This window comes from Rhinoderma darwinii, chromosome 5 (genome assembly GCF_050947455.1).
Source record: "Rhinoderma darwinii isolate aRhiDar2 chromosome 5, aRhiDar2.hap1, whole genome shotgun sequence".
Lineage (NCBI taxonomy): Eukaryota > Metazoa > Chordata > Amphibia > Anura > Rhinodermatidae > Rhinoderma > Rhinoderma darwinii.
The window spans coordinates 171,990,198-172,001,108 of record NC_134691.1 but is presented as its reverse complement, the minus strand read 5'-3'; the positions used below and the strand labels follow the sequence as shown (position 1 = coordinate 172,001,108).

The following is a 10,911-nucleotide window of genomic DNA, read 5'->3' as shown; positions in this document are numbered from 1 at the left end:
AGGAGAAACCAACTCACCAATTCTGAGTGCTCCAAAAAACGCTAGGGAAAATTAGCCAAACGAAAAAACTCTACCTCATAAGGCGAATTACAAACAGCCCCCAGCGATGCGCCCAACGAACCAAGAAGGGTAAACGACACGGGTCGCCTCTGATCTGCTTCAGCCCAGCCGTGACGCAAACTCTTCAAAGCTTGCATTACCAAAAAATTCTTGGACACATCCTGAAAACCCCGTAATTTAAATCCAAACGCCAACCCAGCAACAAAACGATTCACCTTAGCCAGAGAAAACCCTGCTTCCCAAGCATCCCCCAACCAGTATAACAATGCCACCAACCTGTCTTGATCCGTGCTGACGTTAACACTCTTACCCACTCCTCCCACTGCTGCCAACAAGCCGAATAAGCGCTCCAAGTCGCACTAGCCAACGAACGTTCGATCAACTGTTCCACGGGACCGAAACCAGATCCCAGAGATGTTCCGGGCAAGCCAAACCGGACAGCTCTGCTCCCCGGAGCCAATTGACGAAAACGATCTCACTGCGAGCGAGAAAGAGCATCAGCGACACAATTGTAATCTTTTGGTACATGCACCGCAACCATAAGGACAAGCACACCAAGACTAAGTGACGCAACAACTGAACCACAGGCGGAGAAGATGCCGATACGTTATTAATCGCTAACACCACTCCCATGTTATCGCAGTGGAAACTAACTTTTATCCCTGAGCCTGTCCCCCCAAATGGTCACCGCAACCACGATGGGGAACAGCTCGAGCAGGGCCAGATTACCCGTAAGACCACTGCTCACCCATCTGTCCGGCCAGTCCCCCGCACACCATTGACCTCCTGCATACGCGCCAAAACCCCGCCGCGTCAGTAAACAGCTCCAACTCGCTCATATCCTGTACCGGCGACATCCACAACAATCTACCATTATATTGCCCGAGAAACCCATCCCAGACCTGCAGATCCGCCCTGTGTTCCACCCCAATCCTCACGAAATGATGGGATGCCCGGATACCCGCCGTCGCTGCCACCAATCGCCTACTAAAACTCTACCCATTGGCATAATCCGACAGGCAAAGTTCAACTTCCCCAGCAGAGACTGGAGATCGCGCAAAGTGATCTTCTTCAATCGACAGGCACGCCTCACCTCCTGACGCAATGGCAGTAATTTATCTACAGGAAGCATGCACTCCATTGCAACCGAATCAATTTAGATCCCTAAAAAACAGATGGTAGAGACAGGGCCCTCAGTTTTACCAGGCGCCAGAGAAATTCCAAAATCCGTCGCAACCTTCTGCAAGGAATACAATAAGTTTCCGCAAACAGGGGAACCGCTAGGGCCGACGCACAAAAAATCGTCAAGATAATGTATTAACGAATCCACCCCAGCTACGCCCTTCGTCACCCATTCCACAAAGCTACTAAATGCCTCGAAGTATGCGCAAGAAAGGGAACACCCCATTGGAAGACACCTATCGACATAAAACCCCCCCCCCCCGTTGGCTCTCCGGATGTACCGGCAGCAAGCAAAAAGCCGCCTCAATGTCAGTTTTTGCCAACAGCGCCCCAGGCCCCGCTTCACGCACTAACACCACCGCTTTGTCAAATGACGTGTAAACAACCGAGCATAAATCGTGATCTATCCCATCATTTACAGACGACCCCCTGGGAAAAGACAAATGCTGAATCAAATGGAATTTATGGGGCTCCCGCTTCGGCACAATTCCCAAGGGGGATACCACTAGATTCGCTATCGGCGGCTCGACAAAAGGTCCGGCCATGCGACCCAACAAAACTTCCTTCAAAAGTTTTTCCGACCTCCAAGTGCAAATAAGCCAACTTAAGATTGCGCCGTGTAACCGGAACCTCATACGGAGGAGGAGGAATAACAAAACCAAACAAAAACCGCTCATAAATTAACTTGGCTGCAACCCTATTCGGATATTCATTTAGATACGGGGCCATCCTCACCGGCGACAGCCCCTTGACCAACGGAGGAGGACTGAGTGCCTGACCGCTTCCTCTTTCGCATACATTTTGCAGCCCCATGCGAGGAGCCGTTGCACTCCGAACAGACAAGCTTAAATTTACAAGTGGCCCCGAACTTACACTGGCCATCATTGAATTGCCAGCAGAACCCGAGTTTTGACCCAGAGCCCTGTCCGGACTGACTAGTCTGACCTCCTTGGCCAATGCTCCTGGGAAAGGACTGCTTAACCGGGGCCGTCACCCGCAACCAAAGCGCAATAACCTTTCTGATCCCACCGGTTCCCACCTTCCGCTGGCGAAACTGCTCATCGTAACGCAACCACGCCTGACCCCAGTACGCCCAATGAGCCTCCCCGATGGCATCGAAATAACAAAACAATGCCGAGCAATTTTCAGGCGCCTTTTCCCCAATCACACTCGCCAAAATATCAAAAGCTTGTGACCAATTGACGAACGTCTGCGGAATAAACCTATACCGCCGACGCTCCTCTTCCTCCTTCTTACTCTCATCCCGCTTGCCCTTAACCAAGTTGAACTTCGCAAGCGGCAGAAGAGAAAAAATTTCCACGTATTCGTCCTTCCAAATCCGCTCACGAACCTCCTGTTTAAGCTGGGCCCCTAAAGTACCCTCAAAACAGACGTAAACTTCGCCCAGAGCACGATCATAAAGCCGAATTCTATCCCTGTCCTTCTGCGCCTCGGTTTGAACAGACACTGCCATAGCTTCCTTGGATGCCCCCGAAACCTCCCCAACCAGGGACCGCGACTGTACATCACGAGGACCTTCCCAGACCACCGCCGGGGACCCCGCCGGAACTACAGGCGCCGTAGCCCTATCTAAGCGCACGACTAACTCGCGCAAACAACCCACTAAATCCGATAAGCCATCGCGCCTGGCAACGCCACTACTGACAGCCGATACTTCTGCGTTCGCTGCCCCACCTCCAACACCCGACATGAAAATTGCTGTATACAGCAAAGTAGGAGTTACACACTCACCAGGCTGCCCAGGCGCTGTGTTCCCGCCAGCCGGAAAATTCTGACCGCGCTGCGACTCGTCCAGCTCTCCATCTTCCAGATCCTCTCTTGCTGACGACTGGCACTCGCACCGACATCTCCGACACGGGGACCCCGGCATGCTCACAGAGGGGCCCAGATTTCCAACCGGACCTGTTGCCTCGTCGTCGTCGCTGATCTTGGCGTCCTCACCGAAGATCTCGAGGAAGCCTGCCCCCTGGCCGGCACATCACCATGTGGGGCGGCCATGGACTGCACCCTGGACACTGCATCTGAAGGCAGTGGGTAACAGGGAGCCCGGCCTGCGACTCCCTGTGAACCGCAGAGCCCTGTCACGGCTGGGGATTCCTGCCAGGAAGCAGGCACTGGGAGGAGGCGGCCGTCCCAGCAGCCTGGCCTGCAGCGCCCTTAGAAGGGCTCCCCCTGCGATGCCGCATCCGGACTCAACCGTCCTGGCGGGGTGACCGAGCCTGAGCAACCGGCACTCCCGACGGCGCCCTCTGCTTTATTTCAGCAGGGGCAGCAACTAGCAACTCTCCCCCCACCGCCATGTCACCATCTCCAGAGAGAGGGGCGGGGAGGGGAGCGCATCCGGGCTAGCAGCCGACACAGAGCGCCGGGCTCGACGCAAAGACGGGCCCGCCTGAGGGATCCTGGCCAGCGTTGCCACCGTCTCCTCCAGCCACCCCGGACCGTGGAACTCAGCTGTCGCGCGCAGCTGATCAAGCATGATGACAGACGCCATACTCACAGGTAAGCAGGGCAGTGGGAGCTAACTTTTTTACCTGTTATTCCTCCCGCTGCTTCCGGCTCAATGCCGAAAACAGCGGGAGGAACAGATACCGCACCCCAATTCCTCCACTCTCCATCTCCTCCCACTCCCTGCCTCCACTAAACCTTTCCCTCCTGATTGGCTAAACTTCCCTCCTATGGCAGTCATGGATGCTTTCCCTTAAGCCCTCCGTGCTGCCGTCCAGCCTCATCTGGAGTGGAGAGACACATGTGCCCCCACCTCTCCACTCAAGCTATGTCTGAGTGTGTGGGCCAGCACCCGCTTAAACAGTGGGATGGGATTAGGGGACTTCCATTCTCACGATATGTGTGGGTCACAAGCCTATTAGACATCCACAGGATATGCCATAAACGTCTGTGGTTGGAGAACTCCTTTATTATAATAGAGTATATAACAATAACAACAATACAATAACTAAACTTCTAAAAAAGGGACCTAAAGTAATGACATTACGGCGGTGATGTTATAATATTTATTAGAGCTATAAATATAAGGTGGTAATGTACAGCTCCTTCTAGTCATGTAGACCAGTTAGAATTCGTGAGTCCAGCAGTCCTGTCCTGTTTTTATTTTCTGGACGGCTATTTGGAAAACAGTTTGACCACCCAGTCAGTGATCTACACAATGTTGGTGGGATGATAGTTTTCAGACCACGCAGGACATACAAAGCTGAAGTCTTCAAACAGCTTCTGAGACTTTATGCTGTACGGCTCTTCCTTGTAGCGCAGAGTGGAAGTAACATTTAGGTACTCAGGAACTGACACGAGTATCTGAGGGGGAACTGCTGTCCGGTTTTCCACATCATTCCAGTTCACAGCTGAGAAAAATTTATGTTTTCTGATGTTTTCTTTGACTCCCAGCCGTCTGTGGTTGTTTTTGTTTAGAAGCCCTTTTAAGATCTGCACTGTCTCAGGGGTTAAGAAGTCTGGGTAGCAAGGCGTTTTGGTTTTGACGGCATAATTAATCAATTCCTTTGTTGCGCCGTAGAAAGGGTGCCTACCCGAGGACATTTTGTACAAAGTCACTCCCAGAGCAAAGAAGTCAACCTCTCGTCCATGTTCCAGGCACTTGACCATTTCTGGGGCAGCGTATCCTGGTGTTCCTCTGAAACGCTCTGCAGTGCGCTCATACATATTCATGATAGAAATACCAAAATCGGCTAATTTGATGTGGCCCTCTCTGGTCAGTAGGATGTTTTTGGGCTTCAGGTCTCGGTGTATGATGCCTTTTTTATGCAGGAACTGCAGACCGCAAACCACTTCTGCTGTTATGAATCTTGACGTGGGAAAATCCAGACGAAGGTTCATCTCAATAAAATCATTTAGGTCCCCCCTGGTGGCCAGTTCCATCACATAATAGACGTAGCTTTTAGTCTGGAAGGCAGCAAGGCCATGAACTAGGTAGTGGTTCTCGTGTGATAGATGGAGAATCTCACGTTCTGCCAGGTTGTACCCATACTCTGTGTGTATCTTCTTGTTGACCACTTTAATGGCAACATGTTCTTTCCGGATGACATCTGTTGCCACCAAAACTTTTCCAAAACCTCCTTTTGCTAATAGAGTGTGGAAAGTAAAGGTTTCCAGAGTTAGGGTTACTGTGGCAGTCTTCTTCTTATAAGTAGATGTGGCCACCGGCTCTTCCAGACAGGCATTGTCAATTTTTTCTTCACGACAACTGCTGCAACTTTGTGATGTCTTTGGTGTCGCGCTGCCTTTCCTGTCCTCTGTCTCCTCTCCAGCATGTTTCTCACTATCCTGACCACTATAATACTGTATGTATAGGGTCTCATGGATGTGGATTTGGTCTTCGATCTCATAGTAATGCTGGAGAATTTTCTGTTCCACATATTTGGTTGTCAGCTTTTCTTTGGCCTGTTCACCAGTCTCCAGGCTCTTATCTCCAGCAAGTTTCTCACTATCCAGACCACTGTAATACTGTATGTATAGGGTCTCATGGATGTGGATTTGGTCTTCGATCTCATGGTAATGTTGGAGAATTTGCTGTTCCACATTGCTGGGTGTCAGCTTATCTTTGGCCTGTTCACCAGACTTCAGGCTCTTATCTCCAGCATGTTTCTCACTATCCAGACCACTATAATACTGTATGTATAGGGTCTCATGGATGTGGATTTGGTCTTCAATCTCATGGTAATGTTGGAGAATTTTCTGTTCCACATAGCTGGTTGTCAGCTTGTCTTTGCCCTGTCCATCGGTCTTCAGGCTCTTATCTCCAGCATGTTTCTCACCATCCTGACCACTATAGTACTGTATGTATAGGATCTCATGGATGTGGATTTGGTCTTCGATCTCACAGTAATGTTGGAAAATGAGCCGTTCCACATAATTGCTTGTCAGCTTGTCTTTCTCCTGTCTATCTGCCTTCAGGCTCTTATCTTCAGCATGTTTCTCACTATCCTGACCACTATAATATTGTATGTATAGGGTCTCATGGATGTGGATTTGATCTTGGATCTGATGGTAATGTTGGAGAATTTGTTGTTCTACATAGCTGGTTGTCAGCTTATCTTTCTCCTGTCCATCTGCCTTCAGGCTTTGATCATCTTTACAATCCTTAGGTTTTTCCTTAGGCTCAGATTTCACATTAACTTTGGAAAAATTAGAAAGAGATTTTAGTGTTGTTATTATCATGGAAGAATTAATAATTTGTTGTCACATTATGAACATAAAACTTCAGTAATAAACAATGACATGAAAAACTTAATGGATCTCATGTATAAACTGGGTCGGTGAAATGTTCTTATTCAGTCTTTCGTAACGGTGCAGATATTATATGGAGAAAGTGACGTTCAGAAGACATTTATTATAAGGCTATGTTCAGATCTGCGTTGGAGCCTCAGTTGATAGAGTTGATGGTAAGAGTAATGCTGGAAGCAGCTCTTTTTCTCCCATCAAAACAATGGACACCACATCAGACCCCAATGGATGCCATTGTAAGTCAATTGGGTACATGTGGTATTAGTCGCACGAAGAATCTGGCACTGCGTTGCGTTTTCGGTTATAAGCTGAAACTTTAACGCAGTTGCCAACAGGGCCTAATTGATTATTATTTCTTTTTTTTTTTTTTTCTATGATCGCATTTGTCACATTTTCTCCTCTTTGGTGTTTGGGAATATTATAGTGTTCTAACCAGCCATTCATTACTATTACTTTAATATCATAGGATAATACCATGCTTAGGAGGATTTAGTGGCAACGGTGACGCGTCCCTCTCTTCACATCCAGCCCGACCTCCCTGGATGACGCGGCAGTCCATGTGACCGCTGCAGCCTGGGATTGGCCTGTGATTGGCTGCAGCCTGTGATTGGCCTGTGATTGGCTGCAGCTGTCACTTGGACTGAATCGTCATCCCGGGAGGTCGGACTGGATGTCGAGAGAGACGCGTCACCAAGGCAACGGCCGGGAGGCCGGACTGTAAGGAAGAAGCAGGAAGTTCTCGGTAAGTACGAACGTCTTTTGTTTTTTACATGTTGCTCTATATTGTGATCGGAATTCACTGTCCAGGGTGCTGAAAGAGTTACTGCCGATCAGTTAACTCTTTCAGCACCCTGGACAGTGACATTTACTGACGTCGCCTAGCAACGCTGCCATAATGCCGGGTGCACACATGTAGCCACCCGTCATTACGGGAGCTCCAATTACAGGTTCGGTCAGAACTAGTTCGGTCCGAATCGATCTTTTCCATGAAATTCGGCGAACCAGCCGAACCGAACTTTTCATAAGTTCGCTCATCTCTAGTGATGACCATGGGTTCCAGACTTCAGGCAGACATTGCCTGCAAAGGATTCTCTACAAAGTATTTTTTTTAAAAAACATTTTAGTTATGGTAAGGTTAATTTGTCCAATTGCTTTTGAGACCCTGAAATGAGGGAAGTCTGTGTAGAAAAATGGTTGCAATTCCTAAACGTTTCACAGGATTTTTTTGTTCAATTCCTTGAATTAAATCTGAAAGTCTCCACTTCAATTGCTTCTCAGTTGTTTCAGTTCAAATCCAATGTGGTGGCAGCAGAGCAAAAATCATGAAGATTGTGTCACTGTCCAAATAATTCTGGACCTAACTGTATATTATATAGGAGCACTGTTTATGGATGTTGAGTTCCTTTACACTTAGAATCTAGATTATCCACCCTGATTTATCAAAACTGTCTAACAAAGAAAAATTCCCTTTTGCCCAAAGCAACAAATCACAATGCAGCTTTTATTTTCCCAGGGATGATTAACCCCTTAGTGACCACCAATACGCCTTTTCACGTGAGCCTAGTCTAAGTCCTTCACGGGTCTCTCGTGCAGGCTGGAGCCGGGGCTCAGCTGTCTGATGACGGCTGAGCTCCTGCTCCAATGCCCGCGATCAAAGTTTACTTCGATCGCGGCCGTTTAACCCGTTAAATGCCGCCGTCAATAGCGACCGCGACATTTAACTTTGTTTACAGATGGAGTGAGCTCCCTCTGTCACCCATCGGCGGCCCGCAAATGCAATCGCGGGTCTCCGATGGGGTGTCATGGCAGCCGGGGTCTTGATAAAAGCCCCCAGGTCTGCCCTGGACATATGCCTGTTAGGACGCGCCGGAGGCACGTCCTAATAGATTGCCTGTCAGATTTACACTGACAGGCAATAATGCTCTGGTATACGAAGTATACCAAAGCATTATAGCAGCGATCTGAAGATCGCACAGTAAAGTCCACTAGTGGGACTAATGAAATAAATAATAAATGTGAAATAAAGATTAATAATAAAAATGACAGTAAAAAAATAAATAAAACCATTTTTTTCCATAAAAAGTGGTTTTATTTAGTAAAAGTGTAAAAAATAAATAAAAGTACACATATATGGTATCGCCGCGACCGTAATGACTCCATTAATAAAGTTAATATGTAATTTAAACCGCAAGGTGAACACCGTAAAAAAAACCTGCAAAAAACAATGGCGAAATTGCAATTTTTTTCCTTTGCAACCCCAAAAAAATCATAATAAAAATGAATCAATAAGTGCCATGCACCCCAAAACAAAACCAATCAAAACTACGTCTCGTCCCGCAGAAAAGAAGCCCAAAAAATCACTACATTGATGGTAAAATAAAAAAGTTACGGCTCTTGAAAAGCAACGATGCAAAAACAAATAATTTTAGTTCGAAAGTGGTTTTATTGTGCAAAAGTCGTAAAACATAAAAAAACCTCTACATATGTGGTATCGTCGTAATCGTACCGACCCATAGAACAAAGGTAACATGTTATTTACATCGCACAGTGAACGGCGTCAATTTAAAAATGCATAGAACAATGGCGGAATTTCAGTTTTTTTTTATAATCCCCCCCAAAAAAGTTAACAAAAGTTAAATAAAAATTATATGTACCCAAAAATTGTGCTATTAAAAAGTACAACTAATCCCGCAAAAAACAAGTCCTCATACAGCTATGTAGACGAAAAAATAAAAAAGTTATAGCTCTTTGAATGCAACTATAGAAAAACAAATAAAATAGCTTGGTCATTAGGGCCTAAAATGGGCTGGTCACTAAGGGGTTAAGAAATAAAAGCTGGGCTCTTATTGGTTGCTATGGGTAATAAGTAGTTTTTCTGTTAGACAGTTTTGATTGATGAGGCCTATTCTGTGTATTTATAATTATTATATCATCTACATAATTTCCTACCTTTGTCGTCCACTAGAACGATGTTACTGGGTTCTGGGACTTCACCGGAACATTTATTTTCCTTCTTGGAGTTGTTCCTCCTCCGCATACATCCCGTAAGCCTTGCAAAGGCTTTCTGTAGGCGCGTTAAGAAGCGAGTTGTTCTGCTCCATTTAGTCTTACTCGCCTTCTCCTGTCTCTCTTCTCCTACATTCTTTTTGTCTCTCTCCTCTCCTCTACTCTCCTCTCCTCCTTCAATCTCTAGATGCTTCGTCTTCTTCTTCGCTTTCGGCATTTTTGAGCTCTCACGTGCGTCTCCTCTCGTCTGCAATGTGTGAGTGCAAAGTACCAAACCTGTGCACCAGTGTATAAAGCCACCTGGCATTGTGATGTCACCAACTATGTCATAAGGTTCTACAGCCTGGCATCTGGCATTGTGATGTCACCAACTATGTCATAAGGTTCTACAGCCTGGCATCTGGCATTGTGATGTCACCAGCTATGTCATAAGGTTCTACAGCCTGGCATCTGGCATTGTAATGTCACCAGCTATGTAATAAGGTTCTACAGCCTGTCATCTGGCATTGAGATGTCACCAGCTATGAAATATGAATAAAGTATTTTCAGCTTGCATCTCACATTGTGATGTCACAGCTTTTTCCATCTATCATGCTTTATTCAATATGGCGATTGTACCATGGCAGCATTAAGTCATGTGGCTGGGATAACCTGTCTGTAAGTCACAGATGATATTATCAAAAAGTACAGTCATGGTAAAAATTTATCTTGTGTACCTTTTTTGGGTAAATTTTAGTGAGATAAAAAATGCATAATAAATGTACAAAAGCAAGAATATATGTACCTAAATATACACAGCATTTTAGGTATATAAACATAAAACAAAAATGAACATGTAACACACAGCTTTCCATTGATCTATAGAAAAAAATGTGGTTTGCGAAATGCAATGGACAAGAGGAGGCCAGTTATCTGGTGTACCTTGGATATGTTTTTTCTCAAATACGTTAGTAATACTGGGGTCTTATTCACCCGACCAGGGGAAGTCTAATAGATTATAGTGGTTGTTTTTTGTGTATTTATATGTATGTGGGCATTTGCCAGGATAGTTATGGATTTTAACCCCTAGGCGCACCAGGACACAACTGTACGTCCATGTGGCCAGTTAATGCGTGGTTCCCGGTGCACACTGTCGGCGACAGTGTGCACCGGGAAACGGGAGGCCAGCTGTCCCTGACAGCTGACAATCCACTGTATGCTGATCAGCGGCTTATTTCCGCAGATTTTGGCAATTAACCCCTTGATTGCGGTGATTGATTGTTTCTAGCTCATCGGCAGACCTCACAATGAAATTGTGAGGTTTGCAGATGGCTAGCATGGCGATCGGAGGCCAAATAATGGCCTCCGTGTCTGCCATGTACGGAAGCCTATCAGGATCAGCCTCCT

General features: G+C 46.6%; 1 protein-coding gene across 1 annotated transcript; it reads right to left on the bottom strand.

The window, feature by feature from the left end:
* Positions 1 to 4,422: 4,422 nt before the first annotated feature.
* On the bottom strand, positions 4,423 to 9,766 carry LOC142652524 (uncharacterized). Its single transcript, XM_075828173.1, has 2 exons — positions 9,469 to 9,766; positions 4,423 to 6,410 (listed from the first exon to the last, which is right to left on the bottom strand). The coding sequence occupies exons 1-2, from the start codon at positions 9,740 to 9,742 to the stop codon at positions 4,423 to 4,425; spliced, it is 2,262 nt and encodes a 753-aa protein (XP_075684288.1). The 5' UTR covers positions 9,743 to 9,766.
* Between the last annotated feature and the right edge of the window lie 1,145 nt (positions 9,767 to 10,911).